Consider the following 27266-nt stretch of genomic DNA (forward strand, 5'->3'; position numbering starts at 1 on the left):
AGGCGATTTGAGGCCAAATGTACGCAAGAATTCTGGACCATTGACAGCAAATTGAACTGGCCGGAAGACATCCTCCTTAGCCATTTCAATGACGGACTAAATTATGACCTATATGATGCTTGCCAGCCCCGAGGGGACCCACACCAACTTAAAGAATGGTATGTCTTGGCAGAGGAAGCAGAAATCGACATACTGAAGAGGCACCACCGAGGAAAACAATGGAGCCGCTCACGCCTGGGTTGACATGTGAACCAGTGAAACCATCGGCGATGGCCAAGAAGCAAATGGGGTGTTTCAAGTGTGGGAGAGAAGGGCATTGGGCTGTAGAATGCTGCTCAAAAGCCCCCCAGCACAGCCCAGACAGATCACCGGCCAGCAAATCCGGAAAGTCTCCAGGTAAGCCAAAAGAGCCTGCCATGAGAATGATGGAGGCTGTGGAATCCCCCATCTCTGCTCATCAGGGGGAAAGAACTCCATCCTACACCGCACGGCCAGTGGACACCTCAGATGACAACTTGAAAGGCAAACCCCTGGTAAGTGGACGCATCGCACCCATCCTCAAGACAGTGACTATATTAATTCCCCCCATGCCCGAAGCCGTGAAAGTGAAAGCCTTAATAGACTCTGGCTGCATCCACTGCCTCATTAGCCCGACGCTAGTGGGGAATCTGGGCATTACGTCAAGGAGACTGGAACAACCAATCTCATTTGGCCAGTTAGATGGGGGGGTCCATAGCAGGGGGGGTGTCAGCTACCCTAGCCACTTTACCAATACACCTCTCTCTGGGCAAACATGAGGAAGACATAACATTTGTAGTGACCCCAGGCATGGAATGCCCGATGATCCTAGGGATGGAATGGTTAAAAAAATGGAACCCCTGGGTGAATTGGAGGATGGCAGAAATCAAATTCCCGAAGGTGGACCATATGGACTTAAAATCCCAAGGGGGGCTACCAGAATCAAGAACAGAAAAAGCATCTGTGGGAGAGGAAAAGGGACTACCAGAAATACCAGAGGAATACAGAGACCTTGCTGAAGTTTTCAGTGAGGAGAGAGTGGATGAGCTTCCCCCCACCAACCCTCAGACTGTGCCATTGAATTCAAGCCTGGGGCAAAACTCCCGAAGCCCAGATTATACTCCATGAGACCAAAGGAGAAGGAGGAAATGGAAAGATTCATAAAGAAAAACCTAGAAAGGGGGTTCATTGAACCAGCCAAGTCTAAAGTGGCTGCCCCAGTCCTCTTTAGAGAGAAGAAGGACGGCTCTTTACGCTTATGCATGGATTATAGGGCCCTAAATACAATCAATGAAAGCAACCTATACCCTCTGCCCCTCATGAAAGACATGTTGTCACATCTCTCGGGGTGGAAATGTAATGCCTGGGATGTCACTGGAAGGATGGTGGGGTGGGGTGTGGTTGCTGGGAACCCCTTAAAACCTTGAACCATAGGGCTTGGTCCCCAAGTCCTGTCTAGAATGCCTGCAACCATTTTCTCTTAATAAATATGCCTGTTGGAAGAGATATTCCAAGAGTTCTGTCTTCTTAAGATGCAAAGTGGGGCGGGTCCTTACACTCAGAGTTAGTTTTGCTTCAACATTACCATGTTATGTATTCAATAAACAGTAAGATTTTCAGAAACAGGATGAATCTGGATCCTCAAGTTGGATGTTGACATTCTGGCTGGCTATGCGATGAACCATAATAATAAGAGGACTCAAAGGAAGAAAAGAACAACAAAAAAGTGCAAGAAAAAGAAAACTAAAGAAATACAGAAATGATTTCCAAACTTTTTTCATCAGATAATTATAATCTGATTGTCCCTGACATTTCTTCATTTATCAACTGCCTATAGAGTCCCATACATTTACTGATCCCCTTTTGATCCCCAACTATTTATCAAACCTTTTGGATAGCCCACTAGGCCTTGGGGGTTAATAGTGAACACTTTGGGGAACCTGGATCTAGTCATAGCCTTTCCCCAGCCTGGTCATTGTTTGTCACAAGGTCAGCCATTTGCCACCATCTAGCTATTAAGCTATTTGAAAATCCAGTCCAACCTAACCCAACTCAACTCAGAAAACTTGCATCATTAGGCTGCAGTTGCCAAATAACAATTTTCTGAAGAAACATGAATCATGCAGTTAATTCAAATAATCAAGCATCAGGTCAGAATGTTTCAGCTGCTCCTTTTGCAATTTCAGTCCTTCCTGTATTTTCTATCTAAAATAGATATGGGAAGTTGGTAAAATTAAATGGAAGAAAACTATTTGTTCATTGAACAAACCTGCTAAATCTAACAGATTGTTTGCACAACTATATGAAAGAAGAATTGTTTCTGAACATCATTCATAGGTCGATAATTTATTTTTGTGTTGAAGCAGTTGGGGTTTTTTTGCTACTAACAGCTAGTGCAGAAAGTGGTTTTTTTTTCTAAATTCCTCATTTTTATTGGTACATCTGAGCTTCTACAGAAAGCTAAACATGGGTGTAAGGGTCCTTAGGATTATCTTATATTACTTTTTTTGTGGAATGAGAAACTTGTTGACCGAAGCTGGGGAAGAACTCCTTTTTATTATATAATATATTTATTATAAATAACACCTCTATAGATCAAGTTGAAGACTGTGTATATCTTCAGAGGTAAACATATTGTGTTCTGCACAAAAAAAAAATACACTGAAAAGAAGAACCTATAGAAGAACTTTTGTCTATTGATGTGGTAGAAATTGTGCATCTTGGAATTACGATCTGTAACTCACCCAGAGTTGCCTTATCAGGGAGGTGGGTGGCATAAAAATTTAATAAATAAATAATAAATAATAATTACGTCAATTACTGGATTATCAGTTTTTTTTAAAAAAACCCAGGAGTTCCCCCTTCTTCTATTTTAGGGCTAAATCTGCAATGTTCTTTTCTTTCATTTTCTAATTCCTAATCTAGTACTATTGGATTTTTGAACATTTTTTTTTGTTCCTTTGAGTCAGAGTTGGCTCATGGACTAGTTCCTATAGTTTTCTGAGCAAGAGTTTTGGGAAGGGTTTTTTTTTTTTTTTTTGCCAGTGTCTTCTTCCTCCGGTTGAGAGAATGGGGCCAGTCCAAGGTCACCCAACTGGCTTTTGTTCCTATGGTCAGACTAGAACTCATGGACTAGAACTGGCCTGGAGCCCATAATGACTACAACTATTATAACAAAGTGGTGCTTTTTTGGGAAACAGCATCCTGACAATGGACTGTTGAATTTCAATCATGTCATCCAGTGTTTCAGGAATATGGAAATGTAATTGAATCATAAAACTGAAGGTCATGTGAAGATCATTGAAACTAGCACTCTGTTAGTGGTTGAGCATCTTAGAGAGATGGTCTTCCAGCTTCTCTTTGAAGACCTCTGGCAAAGGGAGAACTCATCATTTCATGTGGCAGCCTGTGGGGGCAGCCAGTTATCCTTAGCTGGCCCAGTCTCTCTCTTAGGTTTACTCAAAGAAGAACCCTGTTCCCTGATGCCCTGCCCACCTTTTAAATTTCTGGCAACCACTAAACAGGGTGCCTAAGTGGTCTTAAACTGCTTGAGCTACCAAGATGTAACCGATGAAGCCAAGCTTGACCTTAGCGGATGCACTCAGATCGTGTGTCACTCAAGGATGGCAAGAAGGAAGTAACAATAACAGATGTGCAGAACTTGGTGACACAAGCTGTTTGACCACCACAGAGAAGGGATTGCCGTGGTTTTTTTGGTCTTGTACTGCACTACTGGGAGAATGAGGAGCTGATTCTTCGGAAGCAAGTCCAGAACCTCAATTTTGCAAGATCCGGTATGATCTACAAGGCAAGTCATGATCTGTGGATAGCCTTGCCTATTTTATTTTCTAACTTCATTTTAGGGGCAGGAAAAAAATATATCAGCCTGATATACACAAATATCGTCTCGACTTTTGGTTGATGGGGTTGCTAGGAAATAGCTTCGAAAAAGAAACAGCTAAGAAATTGGGAACTAAACTGTAACGGAATCCCCCACTGAGTGAAAAACCATTCTTATTTCCATAAACATCCTGTGTACGGTGTTGCAAACTTTAATAATGACCTGTTGTATGTTGTAAACTTTAATAATGACCTGTTGTATCAGCTAGCAGTGCCTACAACCTGTACTCTGCTCTCTTTCCGTAGGCTTAAACTCACAATGAGGTGTTTCTTATGGCTGCTGTTCCTTCCAGGTAATTGTTATAAATTTGTGTAGAGCAAGTGTGTGTGTGTGGGGGGGGGGTCAGTATATTTTGTCAAGGGAGAGAAGGGAATCTGGATTACAATAGATTTTAATGGCAGAGAGTTGTCTTGTGAAACCCTTAGGGATAATTCAAGGTTCAGAACTGAAATCCTTGGACTGCCAAATTGCCTAGTGGATGGGTAGAAATAAAGCTATCACTTCTTACCCTGTGATATAACATTCAGCATATTTACCAGTTGCATTTTCCAGCTCTGTTTTATTACTTCACTAAGATATTCTTTGCAAAAGATTTTGCTTCTATGAGGTTTTTTTTTAGAACAAAACAGAATAACAGAGTTGGAAGGGAACTTTGAGGTCTTCTAGTCCAATCCCCTGCTCAGGGAGGAAACCCTATACTATTCCAGACAAATGGCTGTCCAATCTCTTCTTAAAAATCTCTAATGTTGGAGTACTCAAAGCTTCTTGAGGCAAGTCAGTTCACTACTTAATTGTTCTCACTGTCAGGAAATTTCTCTTTAGTTCTAGGTTACTTCTCTCCTTGATTAGTTTCCATCCTTTGCTTCCTATCCTGCCCTTAAGTGTTTTGGAGAATAGGTTGACCCCCTTTTTCTTTGAGGCAGCCCCTTAGATATTTGAACACTGCTACTGTGAGACCCTAGACCTTCTTTTAATTTCAGCCTCTTCTATAACTAGGAAAGTTGGTGTAGATTTTAACTTTCTGGACTTAAATCGTTGCATTCAGATGCTTTATGGGCAGGGAAAATAAATTCAAATTGTTCCATAGGGCTATTTTGTGATATTTTCATAATTTAATTGTAGAATTTTAGGTTGTTGAGATTTTTTTTCTTTTGCTAGATAAATAAACAGTCATGAAATTCAGGCATCTTCTGGACCCTGGAAGAAATTTAATAATTTTCAAAATCTTTCTAACATAGTGTAAGCAAAAACAATCTCTTTGAGAATGTTATTGATATATCATATGCTTTTGCAAGCGTCCCTTGAAAATCTCCCACACTAATGGTTTCAATATGGCATAAGTGTCAACACAACCACAAAATGTGCTTGTTGTCACATTATATGACTAATGTCATGGCACAGTTGGCTCTTCCTTTCTAAGCAGGATGTTGGTGGCAAATCAATCCTTTAAATATAGTAAAAGATAAATAAGTAGGAACAACCCCTAATCAAAGTGAAATTAATAATCTGTAGTCTAGGTCTGAAGAAGATAATTGAAGTAAGTCTAAGAGTTTATTCATACTTACAACTTGGTTTTTTAAAAAATATTCTAATTATTACTGAGTTTGATTTAAACATTACGAGTGATAAATGCTAAATATAATACTAAGGTTTCATACTATTCAAAAAAAACTATTGTACATGCTAAAAGGCAATTAGACAGTAAAATTAGAAAAAAAACAAATGAAAACTAACAAAAAGAAACAAAAAATACAAAAAAGTCATTCATTATATGATGAATCAATATAATAAACCCATGACTATAAAGTCATATTTATACAATTATAAGAATCAATTTTTCAACATCAAACTGAATAGAATATAGAGAATCATATTGACTGACCTGACTAATAATATAAAGCCAATTGAAAAGCTAACCGTTGATAGATTTTGTGTAGTCGAACTCTAGAGTCTGGTGCATCCTTATGTATAGGTAATCTCACTTAGTAATCACAATTGAGACTGGCAACTTGGTAACTGACACAGTTGTAAATGTCTCCTTGTTGAAAAATACAGTATGCCAATAGTGACCACATGACTGAGGGATACTGCAATGGTTATAAATGTGAGGATTAATGGCAAAGTGATAACTTTGAATAGTCATTGCACACAGCAAAGGTCTACCTAGAAAAAAGAGTTGACTCTACTTTTAGGAAGAATGTGATAGCTGCTGTAGGCTACTGATGCTGGAAGCTGGTGATAATAAGACCTTCATTTTTAAAGTAGCCCGATCTCCTGTTGTATAATGGAGGATGGGTTTCCATCAACAGGTCAAGGAAAGTCAGTTTGGGTTTTATGCAGGGAATGAGAAGGGAGAGATTTTGATATTTCTTTCAAGCAGCACCATCTTCTGCCCACAGATATTTTACCCATGTAGTAGACTGTATTGCTATTATCTTTGTCATCTTCTCATCTTTCTCACATTTCATCTTTCCTATTATCTTTTCCTATTGGTATATTATGATTTATCAATTGTCCTTGTATCTTATGATTTATGATTATATCTTATAATTTATGATCTATGATGTATCACTTTGTTGTTTGTATGTACACTGAGAGCTTATGCACTGGAGACAAATTTCTTGTGTGTCCAATCACATTTGGCCAATAGAGAAATATTCTATTCTATTCTATTCTATTCTATTCTATTCCATTCCACTCCATATTTTCTATTCTATTCTATTCTATTCTATTCTATTCTATTCTATTCTATTCTATTCTATTCTATTCTATTCTATTCTATTCTATTCCATTCCATTCCATTCCACTCCATATTTTCTATTCTATTCTATTCTATTCTATTCTATTCTATTCTATTCTATTCTATTCTATTCTATTCTATTCTATTCCATTCCATTCCACTCCATATTTTCTATTCTATTCTATTCTATTCTATTCTATTCTATTCTATTCTATTCTATTCTATTCTATTCTATTCTATTCCACTCCATATTTTCTATTCTATTCTATTCTATTCTATTCTATTCTATTCTATTCTATTCTATTCTATTCTATTCTATTCTATTCTATTCTATTCTTCTAAATTGATGAGTTTGATGTTGTTGCATTTTTCTTTTTGTAATGCAACTCTCTTTGAGACCATCAATAGTTTCTTGGAACTAAGTATGACTTGATCATTGCATTTCTTTATAATAGTATCACTTTTTATCCACTTCCAAACAGTGAGTAGAATCTGGGATGAGATGGAGGGTTTTCACTGTAGACGTAAGGAAACGCTACTGACGTGTTACTCTCTCAGTGCATTTTTGTTTTGAGAGGTAAGGAGATGGACCTCTTAACCAAATATTATTTGATTCTCTTTTCAGGTTCTCTAGGAGGTGATCCATTATCTTTGATACCCAAAACCTTAAGTGCTTGGGAGGGATCTTGTGTGCTCATTTCATGCAACATCGAAGAGGAGTATAAAAGTCGACCTCTCAACCAGGTGTCCTTTGCTTGGTATTTTCAGCCTTTATTTAATAAAACCCTAAATGATTACAACGGAAAGCTCTTATACAACAGCAACCAGACTACAACTGCAGTCAGTTCTGAGTTCCGTAATCGAGTGAAATTCGTGGGTAATTTAGGAAGAAAAAACTGCAGTTTGAAAATTTCCCAGCTCCGCCCAAGCGATACAGGTGATTATGGGATCAGACTTTATTGGAGAGCTGGAATGTTGCCTAATCAACAGAAATGGCTTGGTAAAGTTACTATTACCGTTCGTGGTAAGTCCTTCTGAGAAAAATTGTCTCTTCCCCCTCTTTCTCCATATCTTTCTCCATACAAAAACCTTCCTTTTCAAAACACCACCAGTAAACCTTGGACTTGGAACTTCCAATATATACATGATTGTAGGTTGTTAATTAAGGCATAACTTTCAAAGGCTGCAATAAGAAAATAGTGCTTTCCATCTATGGATACTTCACATACTCAGTTCTCCTAATTCAGCAGAAGGATGTGCTCAATAGATCAGTCATATTTTCTCAAGTACAGATGAAAGATTGTTCAGAAACATACCTTCCTCCTTACCGTGACTGCTTGACTGATGCACAATTATAATATTCTGGCTTATTGTCCTTCCATCTTTCCAATCAAGAGGTGCTCAACCTGAGCCTTACTACCACTGTGTCCTTCTCCAAAATACTTTGGATACAGATATTGCTGCTGAATTATAAATATTTTTTTGTCTGTATTTTATTACACTGAAAAAAAGTCTCTTTGCATTTTTTTCTTTCTCTTACTTTCCCAACTTTTACTTTTTCTGTCTTATTTATTTTATAATGAAATTCAATTAAAAACCTTACAGCTGGCATGTTGTTGTTAAAGGCTAAAAGCTAGATATAATTACCCTATATTTATATGCTACATAAAATTACATATTACATAAAATTATGTATTCATAATAGTGCCATAGTGTACAGGTAGTCCTCAATTTACGACCACAATTAAGCTCAAACATATCCTTTGCTAAGTGAGACAGCTCTGAAGTGAATTTTGCCCCCTTTTACGATCTCTCTTGTGGCCACTGTTAAGTGACTTACGACAGTTGTTAAGTCAGTCACACAGTTGTTAAGTGAATCTGGCTTCCCAGTCGACTTTGCTCGTCAGATACTCACAACATGTGACACTGCGACTGTCATAAATATGAGTCAATTGCCAAGTGTCAGAATTTTGATTACATAACCCTGGGGATGCTGCGATGGTCGTAAGTGTCAAAAAAGGGTCATGTCACTTTTTTTCAGTGCAGTTGTAGCTCTGGTCACTAAATGAATGGTTGTAAGTTGAGGATTATTTATTTATTTATTTATTTATTTTAAAAAATATTTTTCTATTATTACACTTGATTGGTGCTTAATAAATATCGTGTTGTGTGGGTTAATTCGTCTGGTTAATAATACAAGTTACATTCTTAGTCTCTATCCTTTTTTTTCCAATAAATTATATTTTTTAGTGTGGTAGCTGGGGAGGGGGTAAATTAAACATATATTAAATGTAAAAGGATTGTTTTGGCTTTTCTTCCTTCACTCCAGAGTTCAATCTGAGCACATGATAAAATTCTGGTTTAAACATGGTAGATTTCTAAATTAATAAATTTTCTCTTTAAAGAGCAATTCAACTTTGTTCCACATCTGTGTAAAATATTTTCTCTCTTCTGTTATCTGATTGCAGAGTCCCCTTCAGAACTGATAGAGATAGTGTCCACAGAAGGGAAAGAAAACAGTGTGTATCAAGTGGCATGTTCAATACCTTATAGTTGCTTAGATGAGCCCATAACATTATCTATTCAAGGATTAGAAGATCATCATGTGTGGTCCCCAGAAACAACCACTAAACTCCAAACAGTACAGACTGAACTATCTTTCATGGCCACTTGGGAGGACCATGAGAAACAATTGACATGCTTGCTAAAAACTGCTGATGGGAGAGAAATAAAGAAACCATTTGCAAATCTGGAGGTGAAATGTGAGTGTACAATGGGATGAAAATGGATGCAGGGGTCAAGTGGAATGCAGGGGTCAAAATAGTCAAGGTGGTGGACACGATGAGTTGATCAAACTTTTGCCCATTTTTAAATGCTTCATATATTGACCACACCCTGAGGACATCCATGGAAATGGCGACTCATGGAAAGAACATTTTGTCTAATATGAATTCTGTTTGAAGGATTTGGGCCAACAATTCAAGTCGTTTGCTTTGGTACACAAAAGAATCTCCATGTGTAAATGGAAGACCTTTAATAATCGTGGCCTTCAAAAATTCCTGTCTCTGTTTTCTAGAATTTCAGGAAAGGGCTATAGATTCCATACAGTGGTTGTGTATACACATACACGTCACAACCAATTATGTAAAAAACTAGGAACTGTATTCAGAAAACCAGCAAGCTAGTTTGTTTGGTTTTAATCTCAGTTAGTTATAGTTTGGGCAGGAGAGAGACCTGCTCTGTTGATAAAATTGATTCTAAGTCAAACATATTGTGAGAATCCAGAAAAATGGGTTTAATACAATATCAAGTTAAGTATGTTGTTTATACCAAACTAATGGCTGTTGAGAAGCCTAAATTGCATGGCTTGATAGTTTGATGCTTCATATAATAATTTCATTTTTCTGTGGGAGACAATATTCCAAATTAGGCACAAGGCTAAAAACATTCTGCAGACTAAAAGGGAAAGAAGATTACGTATTTTTGCTGAGTAAAAAGTATTATTTTTTAAAAAAATTAATGCCCACTCATCTTTGACTCTGGGAATCTCTATGAAATTGAAATGAGTTGTTTCCATGAGGTAACTATAATTCTAGAAAATTGAATCTTAATTGTGTCAATCAGTTTCTTAGTCATTTTTGCTTTGTTTTATTTTAATTCTGAGTCTTGTTTGTTTTAGATGGTCCCAAAGGAGTTAAAGTGAATGCTGATCCTGGAGACACAGTCCGAGAAGGAGACAAGCTCACTCTGGAATGTATAGTTAACAGCAGTAATCCGGTGGTGTATTCTTATCAGTGGTTTAAGAATGATATACCTTGGAAAGATTGGCTGTTCGGCTCCAGAAGGGAGTTTGATAGTTTAAAAGAAACAGATTCTGGCAGTTACAGTTGTCAAGCTACTAATGTGATTGAAAGTGTCAACTCTGGAAGACTGACGATCAACGTCCAGTGTGAGTTTATTAATTGGTGCTGCTGAGCACCAATTTTCTTTTAAGGCCTATTCACTGTCCAGTTCCTCTGAAGATATTTTCATCTGCCAATAAGTCAACCCTTGAATTTTTAATTAAAATACCATGAAAAATATGTTACCTACAGATAAGCTGACTCTAGAAATGTTCGTATGTTTTATTTTCACAAGTGGTTTATCTGTGGACAATCTATGGATTATCCATTTTTCATGGTACTTTGGGTAAAAATGTGAGGGTCAGCTTATCCTCGGATGGGCTTGAATGTAAGTAGATACAAAATATATGGGTATGTTAAAAATGTATTACTGTATGTACTTGTGCATAAGCCTATCTGCAGATAAACCAAACACAATTTTTCAGTGCCTTTTGACACCTAAAAGTCTCAGCTTATTTGAAAATATATATGATATGTTCCTGCATTTTATTTATCCACCATAGAAAAGGAAACATGGGTATAATTGAATATTTGTAGATATTGTAGAATACTTGTAGATTTTAAATTTACATCTCAGAATTTTGGAAAATCTATAATACTATTAGTCTTTCCATAATGATCTGGAAATGCAATCCCTTTTGTATAGTAACAATGATTCCCGTGTAAAATTGCATTGTAAAATGCCAAAACCTGCTACTTTTTTTCTCTTTTCTTTTTGAAAAGTATCATTTAATTAAACATTAAAAGCATTAGAAGTAAGATTTCTTTACTATTGTACAAAAGAGTAAATATTTTTATTAAAAAAATCTTAACAATTCTATATATAGTGAGAAAAAGAGAGAAAAAAATGTATGCATAACTTCCTAAAAAGAAAAATAAATAAATAAAATCTTTAAAAATGAAACGAAACTCTTTAAACAAAACTGAAAACGGCAATCTTCCAAACAAGAAATAAATCCAAAGAACCTTCCCCCCAATAATTCTATAGATAAATGTAAAAAAGTCAGTTTAAAGAAGGAAAGAATGAGATTCCAGATTTTGAAAGTGTTTAGTGGAATGATATTATTTCTGTAAATCGTAGCGCTTTGAACACCTCTGTTTTACAGATTGGGAAGCCCAGAGAGGTCTTAATAAAAAAAGGGATCTATTTAATGGTCAGGGTTCAAACTTTTAAAAGATAAAATCAGCATATTGAATAAAGTCCAGAACAATACAGGTAGTCCTTGACTTACAAACCATTTTTATGGCCATTTACAGCATCCTGCAGTCATGTGACTACAATTTACAATGTTATAAGAGACGTAGTGGCGCAGTGATTAGAATGCAATATTACAAGCAAATTCTGCCCACTGCCAGCAGTTCGATTCTCACCAGCTCAAGGTTGACTCAGCCTTCCATCCTTCCGAGACCAGTAAAATGAGGACCCAGATTGTTCAGGGGCAATATGGTGATTCTGTAAACCACTTAGAGAGGCTGTAAAGCACTGAGAAGTGGTATATAAGTCTGGCTATTGCTACTGTTATTTTTCTGGAAACCAACTTTCCTTATTTCTGGCAAAAAATGCTGATAGCAAGCAATGGTTTTACTTAACAGTCATGATGTTTGCTTAATGACCACCTCAAAAATCAGGGGGGAGAGTGTTTGTGTGTGTGTATCATGCGATGACACAACACAAATTGCAGGCTCAATTGCAATACTCAGCTGAGTCCAATCCAAATAGCTGGGTTCAGAGCCACATTACATCTTTGAGCACTACACCAGAGAGCTGAAAACTAAAAAATAAAAATAAAAAATGAGTGTGACTACATTAATAAAGCGGGCTGGGCTTTTGACTGAATTTAAATTTAAATATTAAAGTGGATATATTTATGTGTTCAAAACTGTTCTCCTTCTTGTTATTGTCTTCTTGTCCACATCAAATTAATTTAATCCCTTGCCTCTTCAGGAGAAAAAAATTGTCAAATATTTGACTTACAAAAAAACTGAGATCAATTTTGTTTTCAATTCCCCAGATCCACCAAAAGTCAACATTATAATGTCACACTCACCCATCCAAGAAAAGGACTATGTGAGTTTGACCTGTTCAGCCACTGGCAATCCTTCCATCAGTGGTTATGAATGGTACAAAAGCAGCAAACCTGATATTATCACAGCTAAAAAGGATCTGCGATTTGAGGGAATTCAACCCAGGAATTCTGGTACCTATCATTGTGTGGCCCGCAATAAAATTGGCCAGTCAAATGCATCTGTCACACTGAATGTTCGTTGTAAGTATAATAATAATAACAATAACAATAACAATAATAATAACAATAATAATAATAATAATAATAATAGATAGCAGAATAGAAGAGAAAGAACTGGAGAAGATAACAAAATACAAAGACCTACAAATAGAAATAGAAAGACTGTGGCAAAAGCAAGCAAGGGTAGGACTTCCGGTGGATCTGCGCGGGTGATGGCGGCTACTTTGTAGCCGTCCTCCTGGGTAAGTGTAATGAATCGCTATGAACAGCATACATCAGCTGTTCAGCGGTTCAAAATCCCCCTCCCGGGCAAAGGGGGGGGAAGAGGGTTGTCTGAATAGTGGTAGAGCCTCTTATGTACCCCCAATTTTTTTTTTGGGGGGGTGACAGAGTGCTCCCACGGAGTTCAGACTGTCTCCGCTTCCCAGCTGCTTTTGTCCCTAGGGACAAAACAAGCCGTCGCAACCACCTCCGTGTTTAAAGGGATCTGGTGAGTTTTTTTTAGAAGCGGACAGAGTTGATTAGAGGATTTATTTTTTGCTTTCTTTGATTTTATATGTATTTTAAGTTTAAAGGCTTATTTTTATGTTTATATTCTTTCCTTTTACTTTTTACTTTTTGCTGAAAGGGAAAGTAAAATGGCGATCGGCAGACTTTCTAGCGTTTTTTTTTCTGGGAAGCTAGAATGGCGATCGGCTTCTTTTACTTTCTCTTTTCTTTTCCTTTTAATGATTGGATGGATTTTAGAAGCATTATTATTTTTGTTGTTTAATTTTTTAAACATTATTGTTCTTGTTTGACTTTTTTGCTTTGTCTTTTGTACTTTTAAAAGGCAGGCCTTTTGGGTCTTTTTTCTCCCCCTTTTTTTCTTTTTAATGACTGGAATGGATATTTTAATTCCTTTTTTCTTTTTTCTTCTTTTTTAACTCCCTCCTTTTTTATTATTATAAAGATTTTCCTTTGAGGGAGTTATGATTTTCTTTTGAAGGAATTTTTGTAATTCTTAAAAAGGAGTAAAGTTTTTTTTTTTTTTTTAAGATGGCTCCAAAGCGTCCAGGGACTTTTACAGTTCCTAAATCAATAGTTCCACCCTCTTCTGTGGTCCAGCCAATAATTGTGAAGGATTTGCAAGAAATGATGGGAAATTTTACAATTCAAATTAGGGCAGAAATGAAAAAGATTTTAGAGGAAAATAACAAGATTTTGAGGCAAGATATAGTTTTGGCTTTAAAAGGAGTTGCTTCTGTTCTTGAAAAGTTGAATTCCCGTGTGGAAGTAGCTGAAAAAGTGGAATTAATGGAGGGAAAAATTGAAAGTATGGAAAAAGAAATGGAAAATGAGATTCTTATGCTTCAATATGGACAAATGGAATATGCCTTAAGAATTAGAGGCTTGGGAGAGTCCTTGCAAGGAGATCTGAAAGAGATGGTTGCAAAGGACTTTGCTGTGATTTTGAATAAAGAAAAAGAGGAAATACTTAGTGAAATTGAAAAATTATTTAGAGTTAATTCTGTGGTGGCAGTGCAAAAGAACTTGCCAAGAGATGTGGTAATTTATTTTGGGAAAAGATCTCTACGCAATGAAATTATACAAGCTTTTTATAAGAAGAGATTTCAAATTGCTTCACAAGATGTTATAATCTTAAAGAAGATCCCATCCAAAATTTTAAGAAGAAGAAAGGAGTTTGCTTTTTTAGCAAATGAACTTAAAAAGAGATGAATCTCGTTCAGATGGGATGTTCCGATTGGAATGGTGGTGAATTACCTGGGGATATGTTATAGACTTAATACTGTCTCTCAAGCAAAAGATTTTTATACTTCGGTTCTGGGGGTATGTTCATCGCCATCTATTAAGTTTAAAACTTTGGAAGAGAAGAATGTAGAATTACAGTTTGAAGACTCCAATATTGGGGAACCTTTGTCTAAGAGATCTCAACACGTTCAGATTGAGGAGCAGAAGATAACTTGTGTAGCACAAAACTGTAAAGAAAAGCAGCAACAGAAGAAGATTAAGGAAGCTTCACATCTAGTGGTTTCTGAATCTGTGGGAGAAGCAAGACTTATAAACCCTTTGGAGCAATCTTCAAGGATGGAATTGTTGTCTGAGATGAAAAATGGGAAATCTCAGCCCGAGGGGTCTCAACAAGCTGAGAGGAAGGGGCAGAGGAAAACCCGTGCAACATATAATTGTTAAGGAGTTTAAGGAATCCCCACATGTATTGGCTTTTGAGTCGTTGGGAGATTCAGGAATTCTGGAGCAACTTTTAAAGGCAGATCCCAAAGCATTTTTTTCGAGTTTGATAAGCTTAAAGATGGAGACTGAAAATTAGAGAATGATAAGGATGGAGAATGAAAATGGACAATCGAGATTGATAATAATAATATCAGTATGATAATGGATGGAGAATGAAAATGGACAATTGAGACTGATAAGGACTGTGTTTTTTGTGGATGGAACTTGTTATTGGTGAAGATTTAAATGTTTAATGTGTTTATTGTGGATGGAATTTGTTATTGATAAAGATTTAAATGTGTATAAGGGATTTTTTTAAGTTTTAAGTAATGTTTAAATTTGTGTTTTGGGGGAGTTTATAAAAATGATAATAATATTAGTATGATATTAGAAGGTTTGGAGTATACTATAATGTGTTCAGTGTTTGGGTTTTTTTCCTAATTATTACTATTACTATTTTTAAGATGGAATTTGATTAAATGTGTACAAGGGGATTCTAATGTTTTAAGTTTTAAGTAATGTTTAAATCTGTGTTTTCGAGCGAGTATAACTTGTTTATCCCAATGTTTTAAGTTTTAAGTAATGTTTAAATTTGTGTTTTGGAGAGAGTATAACTTGTTTAACTAAATGTATTTAGATTTGTTTATGATTTATATTAAATTTTATATTGTAGTTATAGATGTTCAAAGAAAGTAGTGCTTAAAATTGTGTTTTGGAAGGAATTTATATAGAATGATGGATAACATTATAAGCATGATTAGAAGATCTTTAGAGTATATTATAATGTGTTTAATGATTATTATTTTTTAGAGATAATCTATTTAATTTAAGGTATTTAGATTTGTTTAGGATTTATATGTGTTTTAAGTTTTATATGTATTTTAATTTTTTCCTTTCTTTTTTTTTTTCGATACATTTTGGACAAGCCTGTAATCAACTCTGGGAGGTCCAGGGGAGGGTTAGGGAGGTTTGGGGAGTTGGGGGAGGGTATGGGAGGGTGGGGGGGTTTGGGGAGGGGATTTGTCTTGTAAAATTTTAAAAATTTTCAATAAAAATAAAATAAAATAAAAAAAAAAGCAAGCAAGGGTAGTACCAATAGTCATAGGCTCCCTGGGTGCAATCCCAAAACAACTGGAGCACCACTTGAACACAATTGGCATTGACAAATTCGCTATTAGTCAGTTGCAAAAGGCGGCCTTATTAGGACCTGCTTCCATCCTGCGACGATATCTGTAATACCATCAAACATCCACATCTGCCTATCCCAGGTCCTGGGTAAGGATTCGATAGGTAGACAAAATGCCAAATCCAGTCTGAACATCTGGCTGACTGTGCGATGATCCATAATAATAATAAAAAAGTTGGAAGGGACCTTGGAGGTCATCAAGTCCAACCCCTTGCTCAGGCAGGTAACCCTATACCACTTTGGACAAATGGCTGTCCAATTTCTTCTTAAAAACTTCCAGTGTTGGAGCATTCACCGCTTCTGGAGGCAGGTTGTTCCACTGGTTAATTGTTAACTGTCAGGAAGTTTCTCCTTAGTTTTAGGTTGCTTCTCTCCTTGATTAGTTTCCATCCATTGCTTCTTGTCTTGCCTTCAGGCGCTTTGGAAAATAGCTTGACTCTCTCTTCTTTGTGGCAGCCCCTGAGATAAACCTGTTTAATGGCTACATTTTGCTTATGGATCAGCAGGAGATCTTTTCCGTTGTCTGCTCCCCAATCTGTAACAGTTTAAAGCAACCCATTCTTTTTTTTTAGGGTGGTGGTGCTGGGGATGTTGAGAAAAAGACACTGTTATTTTAAACCACAAAGCTGCTACATTCACACACTTGTATGTTCTGTTTGTCCAAACAACCACTTGGAGAGTAAGTGCTGCAAAGCCTTTGTTGTATATGTCTTCTCCTCCAGTAAGGCACTTCAGAGCAGCAGAATTCCATATAATGTGATTTAGAGGCCATTATATGGAAGGGTAAAATACAGATTTCCAGTTGTTGCAATTGAATTTGTGGACAATTTTTCATTCTAAAATTATCAGAGTAATGGAACTCTTTAATTCTAATATCCTGAACATGAAACTCACAGCTTTTGTTCCCTCAAATGATAAAATTTGTCTTCCCTCCCTACAATGACAACAACAACAACAACAACAACAAAAAAAAACAGTTTGAAGTGGCTCTAATTATGAATTGGCCAGTCTATAAAATCTAGTCTGAAGCTGCTGTTTATATGTACTTTTTAATTGGGATCAATAGGGCACAACTGGGATTGACATTTTCACACAATTCACAGCACAATTCAATATTTTGTAAACTGTAGCCCATTGCACGCTGCGCCATCTCAACAAAGAAGTAAATCAGGATGGCTGTACTTCTGCAACCAACCTGCCTCGGGTGCAGTGCTTCTGCTAATTAAAAGTGGGGTAGAACTTTGCAGAGACACTTCAGAGGACTCTGAATCATCTCTGCAAGTCATCACCACAAAGAACCTCTTTCAAAAGCTGGTGAACTCTAGAGTTTATGTACTGCATCAGAAACCTATTGATTTTGTTTTGCAGATCGCCCCAAGGATGTCCAACTTTTTCATTCAAATCATTTGCCCATAAAGGAAGGAGACAAAGTCATTTTGAACTGCTCTGTGGGCAGCAGTTACCCCAGCAACAACCGGTACAAATTTTTTGGGTCAGGTGTTGACACGCCCGAAAGCTGGGACTCAACACGGATGTTCTTCGCAAAACCGGCACAGTTCACTTTTTACAGATGCGAAGCATGTAATAGTATTGGCTGCACTTCCTCTCCATCTATCACTTTGGATATCCTCTGTAAGTAAGAATAATTATATGATGAGCTGGAAATCTTTAAGCAGCTAAACTGTTCCCAGGGAGATTCACATGAGCATTGGCCATTCAGGTCTTGGATACAGAAAGAATAAGAAATTGAACGTGGAATAAATTATTTTAGGAAACTCAGGTTATAAATCTTTCAGTTTAGACTGAAAGAGCACAATTTTGGTTGGGTTCATAGCCACACTACATCTTTGGGGAGCACACTGGAGGGCTGAACTCTAAAAAAAAATAATAGTAAATGGGTGTGACTAGATCAGGGGTCTTCAAACTTGGCCCTTTTATGACATGTGGACTTCAACTCCCAGAATTCCTCAGCCAGGCACGCTCGGAATTGAAGTCCACACGTCATAAAAGGGCCATGTTTGAAGACCCCTGGACTAGATTAATGAAGCCAGCTTGGCCATGACATCTCCCATCAACCTGACTGAATATAAATTTAAATATTAAAATGGATATATTCATGTGATCAAAACTTTTTCTCCTTTTTGGAGTGTTAGAATTAGAATTTCAACTGCAACTATGGGAGGGGATATAGCAGAAGACCCTGCTATGGGCTCCCTGGCTTTATTTTATTGATTTATGAGTTTGTTAGAATTAGATCCTGCCTTACTTCTAAGAGCTCAAGGCACACTCCCACCTCTATTTTTCACCACAATAAAAGCCTTGGGAGATAAGACTGAGTACTGAGTGAGAGTGATTGCCCAAAGTCACTCAATTAGCTTCCATAGCTGAAGATGTACTTGAACCTGCATCTCTTTATCCTAGTTCAATATTTCAACCACAACCTCAGACCGACAAAGCTCTGGGCATAATCAAATCATTGTGGGGCATTATCCCTTATAGTTTGTGCAAGCACACAAATTGAGTAGAGAAATGCTTTAGGTTGGTTTGGGGAGGTACTTCAAAATTTGAGAAGGATTTAATTAAAAAGTATATAGCTTTGGGTTCAAAAGGGAAAGTGGGTGCTATTTGTTGAGTTGTTCAGTGTAGCTAACATATGCCTTAGATGCTGGTCATTCTGGGCAGTTGTTCATGGTCAGGAGCAATAGGATATCACTCTCTGTGCTTGCATTTCTCCCTTTTCCCCTACAGATGGCCCCAAAGATGTCAAGCTCAGTCGAGAACCGTCAGGGTTGATCCGCGAAGGTAATTCTGTTCAACTGATTTGTAGCGTGAGAATGGCCAACCCCCAGCAACTCAACTACACCTGGTATAAAAATGGGCAACTGCTGCCACTGAACTCTACAGAAAATGTTCTACTCATCCAGAATGCCCGTTCAGTGGATTCAGGCATCTACCATTGTGTATCGAAAAACATCATAACAAATGCAGAGTCTCCAACTATTAAGCTGGAAGTGAATTGTAAGTACAGATTCAGTGTATAGTCATGATATTCTTGCTGTGCTCAATGGGCTTTCTCTTCTAGGTGAAGTCATTGTTGACTCAAGCTTGTTTCTTGGTTACTGCTTTAGGAACAAGGTCATCTTGGTGACTTTGGGCCAATCCCTCTTTTTCAGACTTAGGAAAGAGTTTCAAGAGAAACTACTTCTGAATTTTTGTTAAGAAGACTGCAGGACTTGTCCAGACACTTGGCAGGAGTCAACAACAACAAAACAGAAAACTTACTGTAGTGGTCATTGAGCTCTTTTTTCTCCTTTGAAAAATGAAAGCTGTACTTCTCAGAACATGGGGTAGTCTCCCATATTGGGTATGATTTAGGTGGCATCTAATGGAATTTACTATTGTTGGATGTGATCTTGATCCCATAAATGATTTTAAAAATGGACAAGGTGTGTTCAATGGAGGACTGGGCTATTAGGATCTATTAGGTTTGTTGTCTCTTTACTCCCTCCTCAGACTTACACCTGAGATCTAAGCCATAGTGAGAGATCTCTTGCTTCTAAGGTTCTCATATGCTTCTAGATCAGTGGTTCTCAACCTTTCGAATGCCGTGACCCCATAATACAGTTCCCCATGTTGTGGTGACCCCCAAGTGGGTGTGGCCACCAATAAGAGGGAGTAGGACAGCTAGGGAAAAGGGAAAAAAATGGCGGACAGCGTGGTTTGGTGACCCCTATGAAATGGTCGTTCGACCCCAAATGGGGTCCTGACCCACAGATTGAGAACCACTGTTCTAGATGATTGCTATATGAAAAAGAATCATGGACTTGACAAAACAATGTTTTGCATGCAATTCTGGCAACTTTGAGATTTGTGGACTTTGACTCCCAGAATTCCACAACCAACATGACCACTAGTAATAATTCTAAGAGTTGAACTATCAGGAATTTACCATGGCAGCCTATTTCTCCAGAATACTTCTTGCGTCCTTATAAATTCCTTGTCTGCCTCGTCTTGCAGTGTTGCTGAGAATCAAATATACAAATGCTGAATTAAATTGAGTGACTCTTTCTTCTCTGACAGATGGGCCTCGTAATGTTCATCTAACTCTAGATCAGAAAGGTGTTACAGAAGGAATGGATATCTATTTGAGATGTGATAATGATGCTTACCCAACGGCGGTTACTTACAAGTGGTACTGGAAAGGCGAAGAAATCTTTATGGAGGATTCAAAAATCCTAGTACTCAGAAAAATTAAGGTTGCACAGTCAGGAGACTATCTTTGCAAAGCATTCAACTCTATCTCAAATAAGGAATCACAACCCATTACCATTAGTGTATCTTGTGAGTATTTCCCTTGAAAAATATTGTTACAGTTCTTAGCTGACCATCCTTTATTACGAAATTCTTGGCAATGGAAAGACAACTAGTCAAACAGAACCAGGCAACTTCTGTTTTACAAGTATTTTGGAAAGCACCTCCAAAATATTTGCGTTGGCTTGGACATTCATTGGAATAAAAATCAGGCTGGCTGATCCTAAAGTACAATTTTTTTTTGCATGAGCAACTCATGACTGAAGAATTCTTTATGATGTTTAATCTGTTTTCAGGAAGGATTTATGTTTTCATACTTGGATTTAGGTGATAAAGCTTGGAAGAAAGCTATAGATTATTCCTTAAAAAGCAAAACAAAAATGAAAACTAAACTGAATGAAAACCCAGATGTCCTTATGTAATTCGGTTCATATATTGTACAAATTGTATTTCTCTCCTTCATTCACTCTCTTATATTTATACTAACATTCCCTAATATATTTTCATTTAAACCAGCTTCCATAATGATCTATTACTAGTATACATTTTTGTACATAACTTTCCCAAATATATCCAACTTTCTCTGTGCAGCTTCCCCCAATATATAAATTTGTCCCAATTATAAACATTTATTTATATGTGTTTGTGCATGCACATGCATGAATTTGTTAAGCCAAGAGGAGTTGAGGGAACATTGCACATTAAATATCATTAATTTTATGTCTGGTTGAATTGAGAAAATAAGATTTAAGCTTTAAGCCTTTCTTTTTATTATTATCCTTACTTAGAATTGAGTCTGTACAAAGTTATTTCCAGAGTATAAGCAAATAAATGGCAGTAGTTGAATGTTATTCTACCGTTTACCACTTCTGGGTTCCTCTAAGCCTGCAAGCTACATGAATAGAAATATGATGGGGTATTGATTGGCATAGGTTTGATAAGCAAATAAGGATGTAAAGTTTACATAAAATCAGATCAAGATCCTGCTAATCTTTGTCATTTTTCATTTGTATTGTGCAGACAGCACAGCTACAGTGATGAAACAAACCTTGATTAGCCTTGGTGTGGTTCTTGTCCTTATTATCTTACTGGGGTTGCTGCTTTATGGCTGTAAGAAATGGTAAGCAAGAGTCAATGGCCTGCAGGCTATGGTCTACAATAGTTGATCTGACTATTGCAGGGCACCAATCCAGCTAATAGGGTAGGGTAGGATGGTGGGGAAGCTCATTTTTTCCAAGGCAGACTTTTGCTTGGTAATATTTTACAAGATTCCTTGCTCCATAATTGGCTGATGAGGGACACTTCAAAAGAAAATCATAGGATGAGAAATGAGGTACCATCAGAATCAAATCAAACCTTTATTGCAGTCTTTAGGCCAGAGAGATTAAGATTAAATTGAATCAAAGGCTGAAATAAGATCCAGCAAAACAAATGTTCTAGTCAGTCAATGTGAATTCTTAAAAGGACAACTTACTGATGGTGTTCAGCATGACACTGGGATATCATGGCCTGTATTGGGTGTTGCCATTTCTGTAGGAACCACTACAGTTATGAAGTACCAACCGCTCATTTTTGGTCAGACTGGGCCCATCCCACAGGAACAGCAGCATGCTCACAGTGGGATCACAGCATCCATCCCAGGAACTGGTTCCAAAACTATGACCTGGAGATGACCTAATTCTGTTTCTCCTCTTGCAGGAAGAAAACAACACGTTCAGACATTGGAAGTACACAGAGGCCAGGCTCATTTTTTGTGAGGAAGGTTAAGACTCACTTTCAATTGTTTTCTACAATACAGTAGAGGTGGAGAGGACATTAAGGAGGACTTGTAGGCCGTTTAGCTCCCTTCCATTTCTAATACCCTAAATCAGGGGTTCTCAACCTTGGCAACTTTAAGACTTGTGGACTTCAACTCCCAGAATTCCTCAGCCAGCTTTTCTGGCTGAGGAATTCTGGGAGTTGAAGTCCACAAGTCTTAAAGTTGCCAAGGTTGAGAACCCCTGCCCTAAATGTTCCTCCTCCTTTTAAATCCAGTGATTGTGGTATTAGCCTGTAATACTTCTGGAGGAGGAGGAGGAGGAGGAGATGGAGGAGGAGGAGAAGGAGGAGGAGGACGAGGAGATGGAGGAGGAAAGAAGGGAGGGGGGAGGGAGGGAAGGAGAGAGAGAGGGGGGAAAACTGCTCCTAAATTGGTACTGTTTTGAGGCTATAATGAAGGGAATGGGGGAGTGTTTCTCTTTCTCATCTAATTTATCTCATAGAGTTCATGTAGAATGGAAATGTGAGAAGAGATATTAATATACCATCTTGAGCTTTCCAAAGAATCAAAGGGTGACCTCATTGCAACAAATAAGTCATAAATGGATACCATTTGGCCAGCATCCAGATTTTCATTTTCTAACAAGCTGCACTAATCAAATTCTCCCTCTTTACTGCAGCTATGAAAATTGTAGGCTCAGTATTATTTCTGGTAAAGTCTTCCCTGGCTGGAATGTCAAGATATTTTTTTCTCCTCCCCTTAGGCCAAGCGAGAAGTACCACTGAATAACAACTGCAGACTAAATGAAGGTAGAACGGGCAGACCCCAAGACTGCCAGAACGAGGAGCAAGACGGCTCCATTTCATATGCAAGACTCCAGTTCTCCCACAGTGGGTTAAACGACCATACTATTTACTCCAGGTATGATAGTGAAGTGATACGAGATTTAAGAAATCGTGAAGGATACACTGCTGGCTTCAGTTTTTAAGAGGCTCTTGACCTGTTCTGCCCCTTCTCTAATTATGCCTATTGCTTCCTCTTCACCATGGTTCCCACAGTCCATCTATGTGCCATTCTCTTTGGCTCTCCAGCATCTTCTGGGAGACAGAGAAGTTGAACAAGTTGAGCTTCTGCTTGATCACTTGGAGAGAGAATGTGAAGAGCCTTATAGCAGGGAGAAGAAAGAGTAGCCATAGGACCAGGAGCTTACAGGGATTGACAATGGACCCCCAATTGATACCACAAGTCTTAACAATCCTTGGTGTTAAACCTGGTTCAATGTAGAGGTCAAGATAAAGTCCTTTAGATTAGGGATCTGCAGATCTTAGAAGAGGCTTCAGTGATGGCTGAAGTGAAGGCTGAAGTACAACTTATCTCCAAAATCCTTTATCAAATGCCCAATACTGCTCTTCTAACCAAGTGAGTAGTGTGTGTTTCCGTTTGTTTAATGGAAGTCATCTCTGAGCATTTGCAGATCAAAGTGGTCAACTGAGGCTCACCTTGCAGAGGTGGAGTGACTTAACTTCTACAGGATGCTACATTATATTAGTTTGAAGATGATCAATCTATATCGGACCTCCACAAGGCTGACTAGATGTACAAAACAGCAAATAATTGCCTCCTTAGCTGCTGAAATTCCGTACAAGAGGTCTACCTTTGAATCCATGGCCTTATTTTTCAGTGTATTTGCTCCAAAGCCACTTTAATTCCAATCTACAAAGAAGGATAGCAAAGTTCTTGTGGATCCTAAGTAAAAAAGGGAAACATATGTGGTAGTATACAAAACATGCAAAGCAAAAGTCAACTAGAGACACAAATTTGTCTCCTATTAAGAAATCATAGGAGCTTTTCTTTTTTTCCCCATATTTTATTCTAGTATGTATGTATGTATGTATGTATGTATGTATGTATGTATGTATGTATGTATTTAAAAAGTTATTTTGAAGAGAAGAAACAAATGATAGCAAGGCAATTGGTGCAACACAAACCCAGGTCATCAAATAATCTCATGCAGTTAATGTCTTTTTGATTACAGGGTCATGCTCCCAAATCTTGGACTAGATTCCTCGGAGAGCAACGTGATCTACAGTGCAGTAAAGAAACCTGCATTGCATCCCAAGGTACATGTCCTGTTTGAGGTGGATCCCTGTGGTTAATGAACAGGGGACATTCTTGATCCTGTAGCTCAGATATTGCTGGGATTGCAGTTCCCAGAATGTTCAACCAGCACATGTGGAAGGAATCTATTTGGGGAAGGCAGGCGGTCCTTCTTCTTTCCTGTTTCATTCCATATCAGAGATAGAAAGGTTTGAATAGATCATGCAGATGAATAGAAATAGGTCTCCTACAAAGTGATTTTAGTGATAATACTCAATATTATAGTCTACTGATTTTCTGTTCAAAGATCAGGGCCAGGTATACAGGAGTCACCGGATGTGACTCTCACCAGATTTCTTTGGCTACGATTTCTATCACCATACTGGCTTGAGATGAGGAAATCTGAAATCCAGTTTATGAGAAACTGGTCATGGTCTTTTGATTCAGCTTCTTCTTTTTAGATTTGTTTTTGATACAATTCATGAGAAATGATTACCCTTGAAATAGTAATTTATTTCTCTTAAAAAGACAAAAATGAGCTTCCCTTTTCTGGGCTGAGTTTCTTTACTATGTGATGTAGTCCCAAGGGTGTTTGCTGTTGATACTCTTCCCTCTTGGGCTTGCCAGCTTTTATTTTCATAAAGTACCTTTTTTTAGCAACATGTAAAGCAGAAATTGAATCATGAACAAGGATGGACAGTTCAGGCTAATTTCCCATTTTTCCAGCATGAAATCTTCTTCAGACCATTTCTGCATGAGCTTGTAGATTTATTTGAAAAATGGAAGGTCTGCAAAGATCTTTGTTTGCATTGCCATGCACATTTTCCATATGTTTTTGTGCACACAGACTTTATGCACTTTTTGCAAGCAATTTTCCTTTATTTTTAAAAGTGACATGCACATTTTAAAGTGATGCCAGAGATGATAGAGCCTTGTAAAACTCTACTTATAATGAGAGTATGGGACTTTTTCAGTTTAAGTGTAGCTTTCTTGCAGTTTAGGAAGCGAGGCCACTTAAATCAGTGGTTCTCAACCTGTAGGTTGGGACCCCATTTGGGGTCGAACGACCATTTCACGGGGGTCGCCAAACAACACAGTCTGCCATTTTTCCCCCCCTTTTCCTTAGCTGTGCTACTCCCTTTTATTCTATTGGCTTTTGAAAGCCAATAGAATAGACTCTCTTGAATAGAATTTAATTCTATTGGCTTTCAAAAGCCAATAGGAATTGTCCAGGCTGTCTCTGCCCTGCTGAGCCCGCCAAAAGTCCCATTCTGCCAACGGTGCTGCACCAGTTGAGTAGTCCTCGACTTACGACCGGTTGAGTAGTCCTCGACTTATGACGGTTGGGGGGGTTGCGACATTAAAAAGGTTGAGAACCACTGCACTAGGGACTTTTGAGATGAATCAGAAAGTGGACTTCAGACTTGGTTGTTTTCACACAGAATTTGCAAGTATCCGTCTCCTCCACCCCTTCCCTCTCTAAAAAGGTTGAGAACCACTGACTTAAATAGACGTCAGAATAATGAAAAGCTGTACGATAGAAAACAGTAGCGTCATCAGTGTTCATTCCCTTCACCAATAAAATAAGCTGACAAACACCCCATCATGCAAAGAAAAATAGAAAAGAGTTTGTTCACTAAGAATAATCAAGAAAAATATAAGGGAATTTGAAAAGTCACAAGGCATATGTTGATACAAGTACTTGGACTTCAAATCGGTTTTGATTAGGTGACATCTAAAAGCTGACTTTCACTTGATCTATTAGGTCAGGTAAAAAAAAAAGTGATCTGCATTGACAAGTAATGGCTTTCCAGAATTGCAGAGTAAAGTCAGTCTCAGATCATTTGAAGCTACTGATGACTGAACTTGTTCACATTTAAGTATACCATTCACCCAAATCTAATATCCTTTACCTAAACAAGTTCCTTCTCCTCCTGTTTTAGAATGACACCAAGATGGATTATGAGAATGTGATGAACAAAGAAGAGGAATTGCACTATTCTTCCTTGGTGAACTTGGCATCACGGCCCCATCCCATCAATGTAGACTTAGAAACAGATTCTCAATCAGAAGACAGTATCCAGTATGCAGCTCTGAGGCTCTGATCTACTCAAGTCTGCAGAGATCAGGACTCTCCAATTGGGAAGTGGGATTAGAATTGGGCGTGTCTACAGCTTTCTTTTTACAACAAAGAATAGCAGACTTCTGCAGGTAAAAGAAGGAAGTTAAAGTAGGATAAGGGGCTAATAAAACCAGCATTTATGTTTATATTGCTGTATGTCCAAGTCAACAACAGGAGGTATATGGCTGGTATAATGGTCAACTTTCAATATATAAACCTAATTCAGACAGTCTTTTTTTCATGACTGATAAAGCTTGATCTTCTCTTTCTGATATTCAATCAACCCCTTAGAAATTATTATAGAACAGCTCAAGGTGTTCCTATAGTAAGGACCTTTTCAAGCTAGAGATCTTCCTCACTGGAGAACCCTAATTTGCAACTTAGGCCATCAAATTGCCATGTATTGTATCTTCTGCCATGGCACAATTAATGTTGTATCTTCTGCCATGGCACAAATAAAAGAACCGTGTCAGATCTATTACTAATCAGTTCTTCAAAACAAATTAAACAATAATCCTAGATACCGTTTTCCTTCTGTCCTTCTCAGAGTACAGTTAGTTTTGTTCAGCTAGGTACATTAAATCCAACAATCTCAGCTTGATTAGTAGTTGTGTTTTTGTGTATGTGGCTTAATGTGTTGGGCAAACCGGGCCCATTTGGTTAGAGCAGGGGCCCTTTTATGACTTGTGGACTTCAACTCCCAGAATTCCTCAGCCATACAAAGTCATAAAAGTGGGTGTGTCTCACTCAAC

General features: G+C 37.7%; 1 protein-coding gene across 4 annotated transcripts; it reads left to right on the forward strand.

Moving 5' to 3' along the window:
- Window positions 1-3288: 3288 nt before the first annotated feature.
- On the forward strand, window positions 3289-27109 carry LOC120300155 (B-cell receptor CD22-like). 4 transcript variants are annotated; one of them, XM_039325781.1, is made up of 14 exons: window positions 3289-3826; window positions 4165-4211; window positions 7285-7683; window positions 9128-9421; window positions 10339-10608; window positions 12574-12828; window positions 17594-17857; window positions 18974-19243; window positions 20306-20566; window positions 21557-21656; window positions 22235-22289; window positions 23059-23216; window positions 24331-24415; window positions 26336-27109. In XM_039325781.1, the coding sequence occupies exons 2-14, from the start codon at window positions 4178-4180 to the stop codon at window positions 26495-26497; spliced, it is 2607 nt and encodes an 868-aa protein (XP_039181715.1). In that variant the 5' UTR covers window positions 3289-3826; window positions 4165-4177; the 3' UTR covers window positions 26498-27109. The 4 variants fall into 4 exon arrangements, with proteins under 4 accessions (XP_039181715.1, XP_039181714.1, XP_039181713.1 ...); XM_039325780.1 differs by having other exon boundaries at window positions 3293-3812; window positions 22235-22298; XM_039325779.1 differs by having other exon boundaries at window positions 3294-3826; window positions 22235-22298.
- The last annotated feature ends 157 nt before the right edge of the window (window positions 27110-27266 follow it).

The sequence above is a fragment of the Crotalus tigris genome, unplaced genomic scaffold, assembly GCF_016545835.1.
Source record: "Crotalus tigris isolate CLP2741 ecotype Arizona unplaced genomic scaffold, ASM1654583v1 scf7180000024338.4412243, whole genome shotgun sequence".
Lineage (NCBI taxonomy): Eukaryota > Metazoa > Chordata > Lepidosauria > Squamata > Viperidae > Crotalus > Crotalus tigris.

Bases quoted from the DNA above. Each gene is read 5' to 3' on its own strand.
- LOC120300155 (XM_039325780.1), top strand. From the start codon at position 4,178: ATGAGGTGTTTCTTATGGCTGCTGTTCCTTCCAG. The intron at 4,212-7,284 runs GTAATTGTTATA...TTCTCTTTTCAG, and splicing joins ATGGCTGCTGTTCCTTCCAG to GTTCTCTAGGAGGTGATCCA. The intron at 19,244-20,305 runs GTAAGTACAGAT...CTTCTCTGACAG, and splicing joins TATTAAGCTGGAAGTGAATT to ATGGGCCTCGTAATGTTCAT.